Source organism: Drosophila willistoni, assembly GCF_018902025.1.
Source record: "Drosophila willistoni isolate 14030-0811.24 chromosome XL unlocalized genomic scaffold, UCI_dwil_1.1 Seg141, whole genome shotgun sequence".
NCBI classification, from domain to species: domain Eukaryota; kingdom Metazoa; phylum Arthropoda; class Insecta; order Diptera; family Drosophilidae; genus Drosophila; species Drosophila willistoni.
The window spans coordinates 12,283,872-12,304,624 of record NW_025814052.1 but is presented as its reverse complement, the minus strand read 5'-3'; the positions used below and the strand labels follow the sequence as shown (position 1 = coordinate 12,304,624).

The 20,753-nt window shown below is 40.3% G+C and overlaps 1 protein-coding gene and 1 long non-coding RNA gene across 3 annotated transcripts; one reads left to right on the top strand and one right to left on the bottom strand.

The window, feature by feature from the left end:
- Positions 1–10,968: 10,968 nt before the first annotated feature.
- LOC6641392 (putative vitellogenin receptor) lies at positions 10,969–17,540 on the bottom strand. 2 transcript variants are annotated; one of them, XM_023175386.2, is made up of 7 exons: positions 17,338–17,540; positions 17,001–17,266; positions 16,514–16,906; positions 13,915–16,449; positions 11,701–13,855; positions 11,388–11,642; positions 10,969–11,324 (listed from the first exon to the last, which is right to left on the bottom strand). In XM_023175386.2, coding segments are annotated over exons 1-7 (5,766 nt in total). In that variant the 5' UTR covers positions 17,340–17,540; the 3' UTR covers positions 10,969–11,164. The 2 variants fall into 2 exon arrangements, with proteins under 2 accessions (XP_023031154.1, XP_002064208.2); XM_002064172.4 differs by having other exon boundaries at positions 11,388–13,855.
- Positions 17,541–18,109: 569 nt separating this feature from the next.
- On the top strand, positions 18,110–20,457 carry LOC124460480. The gene is made up of 3 exons (XR_006954381.1): positions 18,110–18,318; positions 19,821–19,986; positions 20,052–20,457. It is a non-coding gene; the product is annotated as an uncharacterized LOC124460480 (long non-coding RNA).
- Positions 20,458–20,753: the final 296 nt, after the last annotated feature.

Genomic DNA, 20,753 nt, shown 5'->3' with positions numbered 1-20,753 from the left:
GCACAAATTTTAAACGACACTCGAAAGTTCATTTTGAACTTTAGTAAGCGAAATTTTGTTATCCAATTGATTGATTGTTGATTCAAAATATTTATATTTCTCGTTTTTTTTTTTCTCTCCCTCTAATTTTTGTGTAAATTTTTTGCAATCTCTTTTGTTATGCATATTGTGCATACATACATACATATGTATATACATATGTATTTATTTATCAGAAAACAATTTTCACCATCAAATTGGCATTGGAATTTGAATTGAATTTGCAATAGTAAATATTTGCAATATAGTATATATATATACATATATATCTGTTACTGTGTAGTGAAATAATAATTGTGATAGCCAAGGGAATAGTCACATTTAAATAAAATTTGAAATGAATTTAATGGCCAATTTCTGTATCTTTTTAATCTGGGTCACTTTCAATATGAATGAATATACCCACTTATTGCAGGGCATAATACTCATAATATTATTAATAATACAGAAAAAAAAAAACGACAAAAAAGTTGTAAAAAATATTGAAAATAGTTTTCGAATTGATTTTTGTATGTAAGTGGGTTTTTTTCCTCTTGGAAATACAAGTGGTTACCAAACAAGCTGCCAGCTGCCGAATGAAAAAGTGTTGGATGAAAACTCCAGACAGAGTGCGAGTGGGAGAGACAGATAGAGAAAGAGAGAGAGAGAGACAGAGCGCAGGCATTGAAGTCAACATTCGACAGACATCATCACGATCTCATGGTGGACCAGAACCAGGACGAGGACGAGGCCGCCACGCAACAAGGTAATCAAATGCAATTGAAAAACCAGCGCAAAAAAGTTGTATCCTTTGCCTTGAAGGAGGGAGGACACTTCGGTTGAGCTCTCTCTCTCCGTCCCCCTCTCTCTCTCTTTGCCCAGCAACAAACTGGTTACCATTGCCAACGAATTTAATCAAAAGTTACAATTCCAATTGTCCGCAAGCGGGTCACTCGTGTTGCGTATTAAAAAAGTTGCCACCGAGGAGAGTGACTCCTATACACAACTACAACAACTACTACTACTACGACTACGACAAACGTCGCTGAATACCAGTCAGCATTCCATTTTTCACACAGTTCAGAAGAGCAAAGCACCAGTTGGATGAACAAAAATAAAAACCCAATCCAATGTAGGCCAAAGGAAAGCAAAAAAAAAAAAAAAAGCACGTGAATCGCCCTGTTAAATTTCGATATTCCCAATGAATATAAATTTTATGTGTATTAGATGCTCATTTTGGGAAAAGCAAGTGACAAATACAAATTATACGAAAACTTTGAAATAATTTTCTGTTTCCTTTTTTTCTCTCTCTCTCTCGTGTCGGAGAAGTTGAAAGAAAGTAAGACAGTTAGCACAAGGTGATCTCTTTACGAATACATAAGTTATTTAACATCACTTGATAAATATACATACATAGATTGAAAGTAAGTTAGAAAAAAAGCCACTTACCTTATTTACACTATTACACTATTTAATTATCTTAACAACATATTCAACTTGATCCATTTTGCACTTTTTTTGTTATTTATGAATGTACACATGTACATACATACATACATATGTACATACATATGTAAGTGTGTACATATGTATAAGCGCGCAGTCTCTTTTTGTGCCATGGCGTTTGGGTTTTCATACATATTCGGCTTCTTTTCTTTTAGTATTTTTTTCCAAAACTACTACACACAAATCTATATGAATGCATTTATTAACATTTAAATGTTAATATTATTAGTTTTATCATGTCTAAAAACTTTCTATGGCAAAACAAAACACTTATAAAAATCTTTTCAGCAGTCAACAAACGTTTACGACAAGCTGTTAATTGAAACTGAAAAACAGCGAGAGAGAGAGAGAGAGCAGTTAAAGCGGAATAAGACAAAAAGACAAAAGCATTATCGGCCATTTGCACAAATCAGTGAGCGGTTGCTGAAATGATGGCGTCGCGAGAGTAAATATTCTATCTGCGTCCCTTTTACTCGCACTTGCTTAGAGCTTGCACTTTAAGCTCTCATTGAAATATCACTCTCTTCACGGTCATGCCTGCTGCTTATAAGAAGAGACAGTGGAGATGCAGCTGAGCCGTCCCAATAAGCAAAACTTTACATTCTCATGAGATTCCAACTAGATGTTCAACTCCAACCTATAAATCTGCCAACGATTAATCTATTTTCCTTTTATTCTAAGGCAGAGAGAACTTTTATGAATGAGGATCGTAAAAGCTAACCCGTTTTTAACGATTTGCGCGCAAGTTTTATGCCGGCAGCTTATGTCCATCACGTCATCGGTCCTGTTTTCGTCGTCCTGTTTCGTCTAATGATGAGGCAGCTGAACAATCAATTAACGCACTGGCAGCCCATCACGAACGGATAGGGCTGGCAGCGTATGAAAAGGAGCCCAAAGGGGAGGAGGAGCACCCAGCCTGTTCGTTGGTTGGTTGGTTGGGTCTCCTCACTTGTTTGTTGGTTGTTGACAGAGAGTTTTTGGGTTTTTCGTTTGGTCAACCGCTTGATTGAGGGGGCAACCGCATGCAAAAACCAAAAACCGATTTACCACTGCCCTTCATCCACACACACACACACGCACACACACACACTTGCCAAAACTTTTTGTGCTGAAGCAGAAGCCGAAGCCTGAGCAAACATTGAAATTTCTACCAAACAGGGGGAGCCGAATTCGACTCAATTTTTCACCCCCTCACCCCGGAAAACTAAAACAAAACACAAAAATTTATTCCTTCAACCCCAAAATGGCTTCCCTGGTAAGACTAGATGAGCTGGAGGAGCAGCAGGACAAACAGGAGAATCATGAAGCCAACAACGCCAAGGATCTAATCGATCCTGATCATTGTCCTCCCATGCCAACTATTATTAGTCGCAATAACAGTCTAACCACTGTCTGCAGCTCCTTTCATTTGAGCTCCTCCCTCCACGAGGCGCACACCAAAAGGGATACCAAGACATTGGGCATAATGCATCATCATCAGCAGTTGGAGGAGAATGGAAAACATGACCTGGACAATGAACTGAGTCGGCAGAATAATTGTAAACTAGCTTTGGCATGAATCGGAGTCAATATCTTGAAGTTTCAGTAAATTCCAAAATTTTCAATCGCATCTTAAGGCTTTTGCTATTTTAATCGGCTTAACTAACTCACCAACTAATCGAAATTGCCCGTCAATGTCAGAATTTAAAATGTCCATCCACCCCCCCCCCCCCCCCCCAACGACCCAAAAAAAAAAAAAAATTACCTCATTATACAAAGTCGCCAAATAATTTCAGGTAAATTACGTTTACTCTACGCAGGAAGAAAAAAAAAAAAAACGAACGCCCGAAAATCGAAATTGCTATTTACAATCAATTTTTGGTCTTCTTCTTGTTGTTGTTAGTCTCTCTGGTTGGTTCTTGTTGTTGCTTCTGTTTTTTTTTTTTTTGCATATTTACGCGCGGAAAACTGTTGACATTTTGCTAGATAAATTTCAGGCCAACTCTTGGGCAAAGGCAATAGCAAACATGGGGAGGCGCCTCCTGACAGATGGCTGACTAGGTGAGATGAAGAGAGTGAGAGAGAAAGAGAGGGGCGAGCTGGGGGAAGGGGGTGGGGCACTGCTGGACGCTTATAGTTAGATGGATGGATGGATAGATGGATGATGTGTAGCTGTTGCTGGACTGACGACCAGGTCTACGAGGCCTCTGCAGTTGTTGCAATTTATCTGCAAGAGGCAATGGCTACACACGATACCAAGAGAGAGTCAGAGTGAAAGAGATAGATAGAGAAAGAGAGAGAGAAAGAGAGGGGTACAAAGGGAAAGAGGGCGACCGATAGAGTTGATGATTTGTGGTGCAAAATGCGAAACTGACAGCGCGCTTCCGCTTAAAGGAAATTGAAATCCTTCTTTGCACAAAATTGTTGACGTATTTACACACACACACACATACGCACACACACACACACACATACGCACACACACACACACACATACGCACACACACACTGAAAAACATGCACATTGTGCGTGTACTTGGTTTGTTTTTTACCTCCCCCTTAAGGTTAATACAATTTTTATTTTTTGGTTTAAAAAGCAGTTCAAATCTCATCTCCTCGATAAATGCAGGGTATACAAGGTTGGTCAACTTTTAAAACTAAAATTATTACCAAAAAATCTAGATGATTAGAAAGTATACATACTTTACTTACATGGAAGACATTCTTTAATTAATTAGCTAATTTTATATATTTCTAATATATAAAAAAGATGACAAAAAGGTGAAATTTTTGCAAAGTTATTAAACATTTTATGGACTTTTCATTTCTATTCATTTTTATAACGAGCAAACAGAATATAAATAGATATTGAGTAGAGTTTTGTGGTGTGGGCCATATATCTAGAGGCATGTCGATGTTTCTATTCGAGCAAGTTCCAAATGGATTCAAAGTCAATCTTATAGAGATGTCACCTAATAAATCAATTGATGCAAATTCACGGTAAAGTTCACCCCCTTTCCCCCTTTTGTGACAAAATTACAGATACCTGCCCACTTTTGTGATAATTTCAAAACCTATAAAGCCTCACGTAGATTATGAAAGAACCAAAAAGTAGAGCTTGTTGTCTATATATGTACACCTACAGCAAAATCTCTCCTTAATAAAAGAACACTCCCATGGACCAATAAATGTTTCGGCCGAAAGTTAAATTTACTTCCTATCAGGGAACACTTCCATAGACGAACAAACCAAGGTGTTCCTTTATGAAAGGTTTTACTGTATAGCTTATTTAAGATCCACCAAATCCTATTATTAAGAAATTTCTTTATAAAGCTCGACAATTGCAATTGACTAGCCAAAACCCGTTGAGAATTACAACTAAATAAGGGGAAAATAGATTGGCAAAGTGTCCACATATCTCCGAGGGCCATGAAATCACATTGTCTTTTTATACCCTTGCAAAAAGGGTATATTAATTTTGGTCAGAAGTGTGCAACGCATAGAAGGAAGCATCTCCGACCATATAAAGTATATATTCTTGATCAGCACGACGAGACGAGTTCATATAGCCATGTCCGTCCGTCCGTCAGTCTGGATCAACGCAAACTCCTCCGAGACCGTAAGAGCTAAAGAGTTGAAATTTCGCATGTAGGCTTGTATATACTGCACAGTTTGTATATCTCGGATTCAGCCGGATCGGATCACTATATTATATAGCTCCCATACAAACGTTAAAGTCACGAACAGTGACTTTTCTCAATAACTTCGTTATTTTCTGAGCTATTGTTGTGAAATTTAATATTAGAGAGTTTATTATACATATATACGGGTGTGCCAAATTTGATCAAGATCGGCTGACTGTATCTTATAGATCCCATTGGAACGATCGGTCGAAAACAGTGACTTTAATCAATAACTTTGTTGTTTCCTATGCTAAGATTGTTGGCCGTTCTTTCGCAATATTAGCCTTTTTAGATAAAACGTTTTTCCACTTTGATGGCTATAGGTAAGGAAAGAGTTACCAAAAAAGTTGCAAGGGTATACAAACTTTGACGCGGTCGAAGTTTGCCCCGGCCCTCTGGTTTTATATTCCTTTATTTCGTTTTAAATTAAATCTTTAACGATTATTCAACTAAGAAAAGTGAGTATTTTCCTCTAAATTGTCGATGTGATGAAATGATTATAATTATTTGAGCTGCACTGTGGTTGATTGTTACGTCCACGTAAGTTAGTTGGTCGTTTCTTTAAGAAGTTTTCCCATTTTTCTTTTAACAAGTTGATTTTTCACATCACTTGAAATTGTTCATTAGCTGCAGTCTTAATTTGTGGTCATCAGACTCTTTCATTAAATTATGAAGAGAGTGATTTAACCTCGTCTAAAGGTGACAACATACACACACACACACACACACACACATAAATATAAAGGCTAATTAGTGTTGATTACTTGTGCAACATAATGCCATTTGGCAGCATGGTTGGGTGCATTCTTAATTGTCATGACAGCAGCTTATGGACACATACATAAAGACAATGTTGCAGCAAAGAATGCGAAACTCTAGTCAAACACATTTTTCGCCATTGCCATTGCCATTGCCATGGATTCTCCTTTATGCACAAACGGACATATTGTAATTTAACTCTCAATTATTTTCACCCACACACACGCACACACACACACACACACAAACAGTATTAATTTATTAATTGAAATGTAATATTTCTATAGCATTAAATGCTAAGACCATTGACATGCTTTCACTTCAAACAAGTTCTCAATGCATTTAAGGATATTTGTTATTTGATTTGATATTTAGACATGAGTTATTTCAATGGCATTTAGTTTAAACAATCGTTATACCATTTATTACAATTATCCATTTTCAATTGATTATTTTGCATGTTTTCTTCAAGTGTAGGTGTAGTTTTTTTTGTTTCGTTTTTGGTTGCAAGTTTTCAATAGCAATTATTTGAAAGCCATTTTCATTTTGAATTTTCCATAATATGATGATGAGTAGCCCATCAACTTGCTGTTGATGTTAATTTTTCGTACACAAACACAAACACGTACACACACACACACACACATTGTAAGCTGGTGAACTCTTTGAGTGGTTGCTGTCCACTTCCGCCGGACATATGCTGATTATTTGCCCTGATGGTGATGTCCGCTGTCCTCTCTTTCTCTCTCTCTCTCTAATGCTATATACTGACATTGTTGTTGTTGTTGTTGTTGTTGTTGTTGCTGTTGCTGCCACTGCTGACTGCCCTTTCATTAGCTGCCAAATGTTTTTGAGCTTACAACAGCTGCTGCAGCAACAGCAACAGCACCTGCTGCTGACCATCATTGGCCCCTGGCTGGTGAGGTTTGCCATACGATTGCACCATCATCATCATCATCATCATTAACATAATAATCATGACGTTGAGGTGACTCCGCAAATGTGCGTACAACCAGAGAGAGAGAGAGAGAGAGAGGGGGAGAGAGAGTGCCTAAACCAAATTGCACAAACAAATGTTCAAAAGACACATCAGTAATTAAAACTTTAGTCATCAACTAAAATTTACAAAAATTTGTTAGCTTTAAAACTCACTTTTTTTATTGCAATATTAATTAGTTTACATTCATTTATTGACTTAAAGGAAATAATTAGTTCATCAACAAACCAATTTTTTCTTCGTTGGTTTGTTTTTTCTATACTTTTATTATCAAATTTAAATTTAAATTTATATATTGGCAAAAGAAATGAATGGCAAACGATTTCAATGACAAATTTCATAGTTTTGCTTTGACAAATTGTTAAGTTGAGAAAAGAAATTTAATCTAAACGCTTCACTGACTATTGACTATGAAAAACCAAAATCTATTTTTGCTTAAAATTTATTCATGAAAAAGTGAAATGCCAAAGGCAGGCGTTGAAAATGGGCGGGGGCAGGGGGGGTGTGCTATACTACAACTAAACAATTATTTACCCAAAAAATAACTGTTTGAAAATGGTAAAGCAACCGACTAAAATACATATAAAAGTATCCAAGGTAATGGAAGTGGGTGAGTTGGAGAGATCAAATGGATGGATGGGTCAGTCATCTAATTGGTTGTCCAGGCAACACACACACACACACACACACACACACACATGTACATATATACAGGATATGGCAATCAACGAATGTTCAGCAGCTTATATGTCATCGTAATTCGCCCTTCGTGTATGTGTGTGTGTTTGTTTGTTTGTATGTGTCTCTTGCTTTTCTCTCATGTTTGTGTTGAGGTATCACAATATCTCTATTTTTCTCTCTGTCTCTATTCTGACCACTTCCCGATAATCTACTGCAAATTGATGTACCATGTATATAGATATGTCTATGCATTTGGGTGGTTCACAATAGATCGAAAAAACTTAAAGTCGACATACTTTTTCCATTCAAAATTTACTTTGATTTCAAAAGAATATAGCAAAAATGTTATATTCAATAATATTTCATGGCATTATATTAAATTTAAAATGTATTCATTTTCTAAATATTCAATAGTTTGTTTTATGAAATCATTGAAAATGGTTCAAGTGAGCTGTAAAACCTGAATGACTCGTTTGGGCTTTTGAATGTATTCATGGAATGCTCTAGTTCTTACATTCAAATCAAAAGTATTCCATCTAAAGGAAGCTATCACTTAAATTTTAAAAATTTAGTGTATTACAAAAAATAAAATGAGTAAAAATTGAATTGAATCTATCTATTCTTTAATAGATAGATTCTTTAATAAACTCAACTTAGCCCTTAACTTAGCCCACAATATCTAAAATTATAATATTCGAACCATTTTTCATATCATATACAATATTCGAATCGTAGTAAGTATATACATATATGTATATGTTTCTATATATGTACATACATATGTATATATCCATCAGCAGGTGTATTTTGGTGAGATTGTCAAAAGGTAACTACACATTTTTCTACTGCTCCTCATGTTCATCTCTTGTTTTTCCTGTTGGCCTCCTGCAATAGCTAAGCGCCTTTACGGTTAAAAGTTCCAGAACTGACCAAATCCAAAAAGGAATAACAGGATCGGGGGTCGGTAGACGGTAGACGAGAGAATTTCGTGGCTGGGCTGATTTTGGGATTGTCGGAAAACTAGTTGCCAGTGCAATTTTAAGTTCTTTTTCTGCAGCAGCAGCAACAACAACAACAAAACGAATATGAAATCATTTTGGAGTCTTTTTTAGGAAAACAAACACACACTCTAGTCTAGTATGAGTATTTAAGGATTAAATCGAACCAAAAGTCAAAAGACAAAGCAATCAAAATCTATTATTACTAGTGATTTCTATTAAATTTACTAAAAACTTTAATATTAAATTCAATTTGATTACTAAACTTGATAGTTTCAAGTCAAATATGATTATTTGAGACCAAATCGAAACCCAATTGACAATCTCATAATAAATAATAATAATAGACCTATAAATATAAAATAAATACATACATATGTATATAGAAAAAGAAAAGAAGTTCAATTTGTTGCCAGAAGTTCAACAGAACTGCAAAATGGAGTAACTTTGCCCTCTTAAGTATGCAATAGGCGGGAAAAGTATTAATAGTTTTTGACAAATTCATAACTTTTTGTGAGCTTTAAAATTACGTAGATTACCTTTAAAGAATACTGTCTTGCAGACTTTTATTTCATCCACAGAACTTTCCAAAATTTCTTTAAACGTTTAAAAGAGCGCAATAGTTGTTATTGCTATTGCATACTTTATGGGGCAAAGCTCCCCCATTTTACAGCCTTCTAACCGCCTATGCAATCTATTCATTTTACTTTTACCTTTTATCAATTTAGTATACTGTATATATTTAATTATCATAATTTTCGCCACAAATTGCTGAAGTTAACTTAAAAATTTAGCAAAATTAAATTTGGATCAAACTTAGATCTTGCTAAGGACATTGTTCTTTTTTATATCATTTATAAGGCCAGTTTCTTTTCCATCACAAGGAAGTTGAATACTTTAGAGTATTTCAATTCGCAGTAGTCGGGGTTCAATGGCTCTACCGTTAAATAAACCATGGTTTAAATGTAACTTCTTCTTTTTGTTTTTGTGCTTCATGGTTGGCAACGTAATATCCTCAAAGTGTTAACGTGTGTGAGTGTGTGTGTTGTTGTGGGGGATTCCCCCTAGAAGCCATATCAAAAATATATTTTGTTGTACATAAAAATCAAAGTCAGTCGGTGAATTGAGGGTATACAGGTGGGATTGGTAATAGAGTTGTAGAGTTTTTGTTTGGTTGTCTGTTTCTGTTTTTTTTTTTTGTTTATATTTTTGTTGTTTGCTTTACTTTGCTTTTTGGTGGTTTTTGCGGTGGTTTTTTGCTGCTCTTCCATTTATTTGATATGCATTTGGCCTAATGTCCAATGCCAGTGCGTTGTCAACACTCACTCCAGCTCAGTTGCAGTCTGATTCGGTGTCCTGCTTCTGATCCTGGTTGGCTGGCTGTCCCTATTCACTTTTGCCGGTAGCTAAACCGCAGTTTACTGTGGCCATGCTTCATCTAGCCATCGATGGCCATTCATCTAACTGCTGTTCCTGCTACTTTTACCCATTGCAGTGCTTGCTCTGCTGGTCATAAGGACCATTCTAATCCACTTTGTTATATATGTATGTGTCGTGTGTGTGTGTGTGTATAACCCTTAGTGAATATTGAAGAGATGAAAAGCGTGAAAGTCCTAGAGTCACAATGGCGAGGTTTTCATCGAAAGGGATATTAGGATTTTCATCACAACTTTCCCAAGGATTGTCCCTTCGAAAATCGTACATCTCACAATCTTTATTGAATGTGCAATTTTAAAAAATCATTATTCTATAATTAAATTGATGCATACGCCCCTGGGTTAATTCATCTCGCACACATCCACAACACGTTTCGTGTGTGTATGGGTGTGTGTGTGTGTGTGCTAGCGAAGTTTTCAAGTTTGGCGCGGCTTGCCTGAGAGAAGGACCAACTGCTGTTGCATATCGATTTGATGCGATTATCATTAAAAAAACGAATGTATAAAAAATAAAGTTAAAAACCAATGTGAAGCATAATCCACAGTAGGTAAAATCAGCTTTACGCTTTGACACGACAAACAGAAAATTCAAAAAGAATGAAAAACAAAAACATTGCCATTACCCTTTATACGTTAAATTTGCTCAATATTTTACAAAATATCTCTGCATACCAAGTTGTTTGAGTATTTAAATTTTAAAGACACATTTTTTAAATCTTTCAGCCCAGTTACTAAACCTCACAAAGGGCAAAAACAACCCTTAAATGTTGTTAACAAGAAGCGACTTGAAATTATATTCAAATTATGTACTTGGAAAGCTTTCAATTTTGAATCGTTTGGGCATTTTTTGAGAAAATTTCGTTTTCTTGTTAACGTTAACAAGAATTATCAATTCAAAAACAAAAGTAAACTTTACATTGAATACATATATTTAATATTTTAAAAGTAGACTAAAGATGTTGCTTTGTTTGTTGTTACATGATAAACATTTCAAATAAATACACAAAAAAAAACCAAAAAATGGAAGAATAATTAATCAACACTTACATTTAAGAACAGATAGAAAAATTTCGAGTGGGGAGGGAGGGAAGGGGGACAAATGAAAAGCTATTTATGGCACAAGTCGTGCATGCGCATCATCGCTTGGGTAGTCTCCGCATAAGGTGGCATTATCATCGGAGTCGCCCACCATGATGAGCGGTGATCCCTCTCCGACTCCTCTGGACCGTGCAGTCCGTCCATGGTGGATCGCTTGTAGTTCACTTCCCTGTGGAAGAAAGAAATAATGGCGGTTAAAGTCCATTCTCCTCTCATCTCTCCTCCCACTCACCCTTGTGTTCTCCAGAAGAATATCGGTGACCATTTCCTCGCCATTGTATTTGGCCGTCGCTGTGACCGTGCCCGAGACAGCTGACTGCTTCGTTGGCCATAAACGTTGCATGAGAGTCGGCCGAGTAAATTGCTCGGGCACAAAGGAGGATGTCGATGTTGTTGTGCTGGTTCCATAGCCGATGGTTCCTGGTTGCTGTTGTTGTTGTTGTTCCGCCTCTTCAATAGTTTTGCTATTAAGCCGCGCCAACGGATTCTGGAAATGCAGGTTAATATTGAGATCCTTATGACCACGTTTCCTGTACTGGTAGTACATATAACCCAGCCCAGCGGTCAATCCGACAATCAAAATGAGCACCAAAATGATCATTATTCGACCAAAATGTAAGCCTCCCTTCTCCAGACGATTGGCAGCCGAACCCGGCCAATCCTCCAGTTCATGATTAAGGCCATGCGGGCATCTCTCCGTTTCGGCAACCACCTGACTGCCACACATGCACTCGAAACCGTAATCGGCCAGCAGGCACATCCCATGACAGTGGGCCATCTCACAGGGATTGCTAGTGCGTCGGGGTTGTCGCGATTTGCCACCGATCACAATATCCTGGGCATTTAGGACATTCAAGTTGATGGCATGGCATGTTCGACTGCCGTAGAGACGACATTGAACGGCCTCGGTGGATCCCAGATTGATGATATACGCCTGATTCTCGTAGACACTCAGGCCCGATGGTCGGACAATGGCATTCGATTTTTGCAAAAGAACTTCAGGTTTCCGTATGGGTCCCGATCGTTTCACATAGCTCAAACGCTCCAGCCGACGATTGTGGAGATCCGTGTAGTACAAATGTTGCTGATGCGGATCAATGGCCAGGGCTGTTATATAGCTAGATGGCTTGTGGAGCAGCAGTTCCTGACGACTGCCATCCAGGCGGGACATGTACATCTCACTGGTCGATGGACCAAAACGATCCAGACGTACGGCCACATAGAAGAGACGAGCATGGTAAGCATCGACGGCCAGATGCTTGAGATGCATTTGATTCTTTGCTCTCATTTCGATAATGCGTCCACACATTTTGGCCTCGAAACTGCATACGCTGATCTGATGCGAGAAACTGCTGCCTCCGCCCATGGTTCCATGCAGTACATAGACATTGCCAGTTGTCCAGTCAACCGATAATTTGGTTGGCGATTTCAACGAGAGGGCTCGCTTGATGTGATGCGTGTGGACATCAATCTGATAGATGGCATCCTGCTCCTCGCTGGAGAAGTAGGCCAACTCCCTGATCATATCCAAATCAAAGCCACTAATCCGTGAATCGTTGGCCGACCAGGCCACCGATAGCATAACTGGCTGATCACTGAAATTCCTCACCTCATTGTAGCTACTAAAGAGGAGTGAGGAGCCGCCACCTTGAATGCTCTTGCAACTGACGCGATCCTGACGCAACATAAAGTCCGCATGGCACTGGCACTGGTAGCCACCACGGGTATTCTCACAGAGCTGGGCACACGGTTGCTGCTCGGCACACTCATCGATGTCCACACAGCTGCGCTGATCGATGTCCAGGCGATAGCCATCAAAGCAGCTACACACGGCCCCCGCAGGCGTGGCCCGGCACTTGTGCTGGCAGACCTTGCGTCCGCCCGCATTGGCCCGGCAAGCTGTGGCACACTGAGGACCCTCATCGTTGCCATTGAGGCAATCGTTGAAGTTGTTGCACACCCTTGACATGTCCAGACAATCGCCATCCTGACAATCAAATAGATGCGGCCGACATGTTCGCCTGGCCGTTGACCAGCTCTCGATCGCACTCTGATTCTTGTGTTGTCCCTTTTGATTGTCGCATAAAACCTCATCGCTGCCATCGTCACAATCCCGCTCGCCATCGCAGTGGAACTCCTTGCGTATGCATTGATTACCGCTGCGACACTGGAACTCATAGATGCTGCAGACATCCCCACAATTGGCCTCGTCCTCGCCACGTGGACACTCGGCTGTGCCATTGCAGCGCACAGCCTGGTCGAAACAGAGTTTCAAATTGCTAGCACATTGATACAAATGATCGGGACACGAGATGTTGACCGCACCAAGACCATGAGCACCACAATTCAGCTCATCCGAGTGATCGCCGCAATCGTTGTGGCTATCGCACACTAGTTTCCTGTCCAAGCACTGTCCCAATTGACAGCGATGCATGTTATCCGGACACTGACGATGAGCGCATTTATCATGCTCGTCGGAGCCATCAGTACAATCGATACGGCCATCGCATTCCCAGCTGGCGGCTATGCAGGATCCGCCATTACATTGGAACATTCCGGAGGCACATTTAGCCGGGGTCTTGCATTTGTTTTCGTCCGAGTTATCCCCACAATCGTTGACATTATCGCACACGAGATTGGAATCGACGCATTTGCCATTGTCGCAGGCAAATTGATGCTCATGGCAATCCTTTGTCTTATCTAGGAGTAAAGGAGTAAATGATTTCAAGTGACCTTTGATACGAATCCATGCTACTTACCAAACAGGGCACAATGCTGCTCATCGGAACCATCGAGACAATCGCTGTTGCCATCGCATCTTTGCTTCTTGGGCAAACATTGCTCGCCATTGTGGCAAGTGAATTGATTCGCTGTACACATCGCTGATTTGGTTGGCTTTTCAGCCGCATCGCAGTTCTCCTCATCCGAGTGATCTACACAGTCCTGACGGCTATTGCAACGATGGGCTTGGGTCAGGCACTCACCGCTGCGGCAACGGAATTCGCAATCCAAGTTCTCAATGCAGCTGCGATTGCTGGCATCACGGAATACAAAACCCGGCGGACAGAGGCAAATGACAGAATCAACATGTTGTCCCACGCCCACACAAATGTGTGAGCAACCGCCGTTCTGGTGCTGGCAGGGATGATCCTGCCGAGCGAAACTAGACGACATGCTGGCAGCGATTGGTATACGTGCTGGCAATGGACTCAATGGTGCACCTTTGGTTGGCTCCACATCGATGCGTTTTCTGGGGCCCATGTTGGTCTTGTGGGTCCAATAAATGGCCGGTGTGCCCAACTCGCTCCAGAAGAGATCCTGCTGGACCAGGGCCAGACTGTAGGGTCGTCTCAGCTTGCCGCGGAACAATTGGGCCTGGGCCTTGCGGTAGTCCGTAAACATAATGCGTCCGACATCACTGTCCGACCAGAAGAGCGTATGTGTAAGGGGATCGGCAACCATTTTGATGTCATCATCACCCAAATCCTCTTCAAAGACATGAACCTGTTCACCTTGTCCACTCAGCGGCAGCTTATCAATATGAGAATGACGTCTGGCCTTGAGGGCAACATAAAGATAACCCTCAGTGGGCATTACACTCAAGCCAATAGGTGACTCTTGGCCCTGAAAGAATCGAATGACAGCCCGTTGCATCGTTTGCAGCGAAAGTATCTCAATCACACGACGTTCTGCATCGGCCCAATACAGATTCCGGCTCAAATAATCAAAGGCCAGGGCACTGACATTGCCCAAATTGTTGGAAACCAATGTATTTAGAGTGTTCTCATTCGGATGATATTCGAAGATTTGTCGCTTCATATTATCGGCTAGGATGAGTGAACCATTGACATTGTTGTAGACCATTTCACTGATCGCATAGTAGGGCAAGGTGTGCGAGGCAGAAACCAAATGGCGTCCAAACGATGTATGTTCGATTTCCAAAATGATATTGTGCACGCCAATGAAGAGACGCTGACGTTTCTCCGTTTTCACGCATCTCTGTTGATCCTCGGCCAATTGCATGCCATCGGGACAGGCGCAACTGTATCCACCCGCATCCGCTTGGGCCAGGAGGCACAGATGCGAACATCTGACCGTTTCACAGGCATGCTTCACCTTGGGCTGCTTGGCCGAATGATAGATATGAACAGCAAAGACGGAACGATCCTTGGCCACGATGCGATGATGTTTCCCGGTCTGCTTGTGGCATACGTGGATACTCTTTGTGCCCCAATCCGACCAATAGAGCTCGTCCTCGAATACGGCCAGGCCGTAGGGATGCTTAAGCATACCATCGAGTACTGTGCGACGGCCCGTGCCATCGGGACGCACTGTCTGAACATTACCCAGTTTGGCATCCACCCAATAGATCCTCTGTTGATGCATATCCAGAGCAATGCCATTGGGCCAATGTATGTTTTCGGTCACAAGGGGCATCGAGTGGGTGCCATCCATGGAGGCGCGTGCTATCATTGGCTTATCACCCCAATCTGTCCAGAACATTTGTCCGCGCTCTGGCCACAGGGCCAATCCCCGCGGTTGATGCACATCCTGGGTGACCAGAACCACACAATTCAGTCCATCGTTCGAGCAGACGGCAATGTGACGCATTATATTGTCAGAGAAATAGATATTCTGGGTTAACCAATCGACAGCCAAATCTTCGGGGGCATCCAGGCCAGAAGTGAGCAAAATTTGCGGATTCGTTCCATCTGGATTGGCTTTCACAATGCTCTCGCCTTCGTTTTGTATATTCGTCCAGTAGATTTGCCGTCCATCGTAGGCCACGCCAATGACTTTGGTCAAATTTCCAGCCAACTTCATGAGATGACTGCGCTGACCCATTCCTTTAATGTGCATGCCCATTACCGTATTTTGGGTGGTGTACAGAAGCAGTGGCTCTTCCGAGGAGACACGACACGTGCGATTATCCGAGGCCAACTCATAGCCATCGTCACAGAGGCATTTATATCCTCCGGAGGTATTCTCACAACTCTGACTGCAGAGACCATCATTTGGTCCTTGGCATTCATCAATGTCTTCACATTTTGAGGCGAAATTGCTCAATCGAAAACCCTGCGGACAATAACATTCTGGCCCACTCGCTGGCATCATATGGCATTTGGCTCCGGGCGGACACTGTTTGCTTGAGCAATCTGGCTTCGAATGACAACTTTCAGATTCATCGCTGTTATCCGAGCAGTCCGGATGGCCGTCGCATACCTGGCTAAGTGGCAAACAATTGAGCCGATTGCGGCAAAGGAATTTTCCATGCTCTGTCTGGCAGAGATTCCCTGCAGAGAGAGAGAGCGAATAATACATCTCGTCCTTAATTACATGATCAGATGTTTCACTTACCGCAACCTTGTTCATCACTTCCATCGCCACAATCGTCGACGCCATCACAGACCCATGACTTCTGTTTCAGACATTTCCCATTCGCACATACATGACCCGTTGTGCAACTGGCAGCCGACTGCTTGCATCCGGCCAACTCATCAGAGCTATCTGGGCAATCCGGTTTGCCATCGCACATAAAGTCCAAGGGTATGCAACTATGATCGTCTTGACACATATACTCAAACAAACTGCAATTGAGGCGACGCGAACTACCAAATCGACCGGGACAATTCAATTCGTCCTCACCGCCGGGGCAATTCTCAACACCATTGCATTTTAGTTCAGCTGCCAAGCAGGCTCCATGTGTCTGGGCACATGGGAACCAATGCGGCTGACGGCACATCTTGTAGTCTAAACAGGTGCATACATACATATATGGGAGGAAAAAAAAGTGAGGTTACTTTTTCACTCGAAAAAGGGAAATTAAACTGATTTCGATCGTTACCGCATTCCAATTCATCTGTGTTGTCTGGGCAGTCGCGACGTCCGTCGCACATCTTCGCCTGTAAGATGCAGCTTCCGTCTCCACACTGGAATTGGTCTGCATTGCACCGCATGTGCGCTGATCCCGACGGGGCGGCAGTAGGCGCACGGCAAAGGAGCAATAGCATTGCTGCCAGCTGGCACAAATGCCACGACATTTGCCCTCCATATCGATATCCACATCCATGGTGGCGTTTGTCTCGCACATTTCTCCGCAATCTTGCGGCCCTGCGAAAAATTTGATGAGGCATGTGACAAAGTGAGGTTATGTCCAATTGGAATCAGATTCATCTACATACATTTGGTTTCTTATTGGCGAACAATGGGCTTTTTGGTGGTATTATTAACCGCCCCACACTAAACACTTGACACTGCAAGTTTATTGATTTTAACTTGTCGTTTTTTATTTTTTCTCTTAAAACATGAAACAATTAACACAAAACAAAGATCAGCTTAGATCACGACTTGATGAAAGCTGAAAACGAATTGAACGAGCTTAAAAAAAACCACTCCCTTTAAATTCGTGCTCATGCTTGTGTGTGTGCGTACTCCCACATCTATGAGAACAGTTATTATAATCGCAGAACACAGATTACACTGCGGCAAAAGTTACAAGACTTTAATGAAAAGTGAAAATTAGTTCACTTTTATTATTATTATTATATTTGACTATTTTTGTGTTAACTTTTTTATAAAATTGTTCCCATTTGCATAAACTTAATTAATTAACATTCACTTACTGTCATCTTTTCTTTTCTTTTTTAATAATAAAAATATAAAAAAAATCTGTTGGCAAGTGCAAGGCAAAGTGTAAACGTGAGAACAAAGAGAGCAAAACCGTTTAACCAAAGAGTGCACTTGATCAAGTGAGAGTGAGTGGGGAGAAAAGAAGATAGCAAAAGAAGATTAACAAAATGTAACGGGGCAAATGCATGCTTCATACGCATTTACAGGGTGGGTCCCATTGGGAGTTACCACCATTAATGGCTGGTGCGGAGTAATTGGGCCACCCTGTACACACATTTGTGGATTTGTTTGATATTTGTCATTTGGATATAAAAAACTATTCAATTCAAAAACATCTAAGAAAATTGAATTTTGTACTTTTATGGTTAATTGTGTAGCTTATATTTATAAATGTTATTAATTAAAAGTTAGTTCAACTAAAAATCAAAACGACGACGTAAAGATTAGCCAATTGGTGATGGGAAAAGACGGCATCAGAGATGTGGCAAGCCGGAACTTCTGTGGGCGGTTCCTACGTGAGGAGCCAAAGTTGGGTAGGAAATTAAAAGCAAACAACAACAAATCGATTATTATTTGGCAAAAAAAAAGAAAAAAGAAATGGAAAAAGGGTTTTCACTTGCGGACCTAAGAAAAAAAAAGAAGCTAAGTAGTATAGTGTGTCGCTGCATTTTTGAGATGTTTTTTTTTTGTTGCTTCGGTACAATATTCGTTTTGTTTCGTTTTCTTTTGTTTGGGGTTTTCGGTTTGTTGTTGCCCGGGTAAAATCTGTTTGCCTCCGTTCGATATTTTCACGCATGATTTATGACCCCGTTAACAAGTAAAAGTCTCAACGTGCCGCAACAGCAGCAGCAGCAGCCGCTCTAGAGAAGTTGAAAAATGAATTTCTCGTTTTTGTCCGAGCAAAAAGGAAGAAATAATGTGGCAAGAGGCACGTAAAGCCCATGTTGTAGGCTGGGAGAGGGCGGTTGGAGGGCGGGGCAAGTCCGCACCAGCACACGATTGCCACCATAAAGTTTGCCCAAAAATCAAGTTTAATTTAAAGACAAACATTTGGGCCAAAAAAAAAAATAGGAAGCGACAAACCAAATGCGAAAGGTGAATAAAAGTTTTTTCAATGTATACGAAATTTAAAAAAGCGTCGCCATTTTCAATTTCTACTATTATTAAATACTTATTATAGAGACATTCCTAAGGAAATATTGAGTGACTTCCTTCACGATGAAAATAAAATACACTTTCGGTGAGAGTTTCAAATAAATTTAACATCTTATGGTCAAATGTATTTATAATCAAGCATAGTTTCACATAAGTCGACGATTTGATACCCTTTATGAGTGCAATATGAGGCATATGAGCTCCTAAAACATTGAGATTTAAAGTGATAAAATTGCAATTTTCAGTAACGATTTTCCCTTCGAAATTGGGATATTTCTGACATTTTCCCTCCCCTCCAATGTCCGATTTTCCACAACAAAATTAGGCGATAGATCAGCCATTGATATAAGTTATATACCAAACTGGTTTTATATGTATACATATATTTATTTTAATTTAGTGTAACGAATTATTCATTTACTAGCTTCGCCTTTCCTAAAATGTACCTTAACTTTTTTGGCCCTCTTTGTTCGTATTTTTTGTATGTTGTTAAATGTTTCACATTATTACGATTTTATAATACCCTTTAACTATTATAGACACTTTAGCTGTTCTCAATAAAAAGTGTCAAATGAATTTCAATTATCGACTCGGATCGAGACTACTATACAGTGCATTTACAGGGTATATAGCTTTTACTTTTAGTTCCCTCTCCTCGTCGCATTTTCGGGGCATTTGCCAAGTCCATCAATTGCCTTCTCTCTCTGTCTCTCTCGCGCTGTCTGAGACTTTCTTATCTCTCTGACATTCTCACTTGCCGTGGCTCTGCGTGCGTGCCAAAAATTTGGATGCTAGACCTGAAACCCATTCAGGAGACGTGGGAGTAAAGGTAAAAGGAAGAATGAGAGACGTTGCTTTATGAATTTTACATATGTTTCAGGCTGCCAACAAGAAACTAACAAAAAAAAAAAGACGAGAGAAAGGGAGAGAGACATTAGAAGACCATGGCCAACCAATCGGAAGAAAGTCGGAAATCCATACAAATCAAAAGAGACGAGTGCATAAGGGGGAGAGAGAGAGAGAGAGAGAGATAGATGGATGGAGGGGTAAGAGCAAAAAATGTAATACCCGTAATAAAAGGGGGAAGGAAATACAAAAAATACGTTTGCAGGTGTGCCAGGTGGGCATGGATGAAGACGGCGGCTAACCGGACGGAAGCGGAAACGTTGTTGTCATCAATCATCACAAGTCGCGCGCGCTCTCTCATAGGCCGTCGACGTCGTCGCACAGCACACGCACACAGGATAATGCACTGGACCCAAGGACTACTACTATTTTGGCTACTCTTTCAGCCAGCTTCTCATGGTTTGGCACTTTACACTGCTTTCCGTCTGAGATGATGGAGAATATTTGGTTACACTTCACTCACACTTGATAAATACCCTAAAAAGGCAACAAAAAAGAGTCATTGAATATAAAAGTATATATATTCTTGTTGTCTTATTACCTTAAGAGACCTCTGTGGGTTGGTCATCAATTTATGGAGGGCAAAAAATATGAAGTCAAAGATTATTTCAGATATTATATGCAATATATTATATGCACAATATTTCAAAAATGTTCACTTTTTCTTAATTTTAAATATTCAACTAATGAAACATTCTCATTCTCAGAAGGCGGATCTAGGGAGGGAACGTCTAAAAAGTGATTTCATGTAATATTGCATACTTTTGGGAGCAAATTTCCTTCAAAAGAAAGAGTAAGAGCATTGTCGGTGTGACAATGTGAGCTTTCGGTTTGAGGTTTTTGGGTTTTTTTTTTTGGTCTCTTTGTAACAGTTGTTGAAAATGATAGAACACACACACAAACACAA

Bases quoted from the DNA above. Each gene is read 5' to 3' on its own strand.
- LOC6641392 (XM_002064172.4), bottom strand. The intron at 13,856-13,914 runs GTAAGTAGCATG...CTTTACTCCTAG, and splicing joins GCAGCATTGTGCCCTGTTTG to ATAAGACAAAGGATTGCCAT. The intron at 11,325-11,387 runs GTGAGTGGGAGG...TTTCTTCCACAG, and splicing joins TTCTTCTGGAGAACACAAGG to GGAAGTGAACTACAAGCGAT.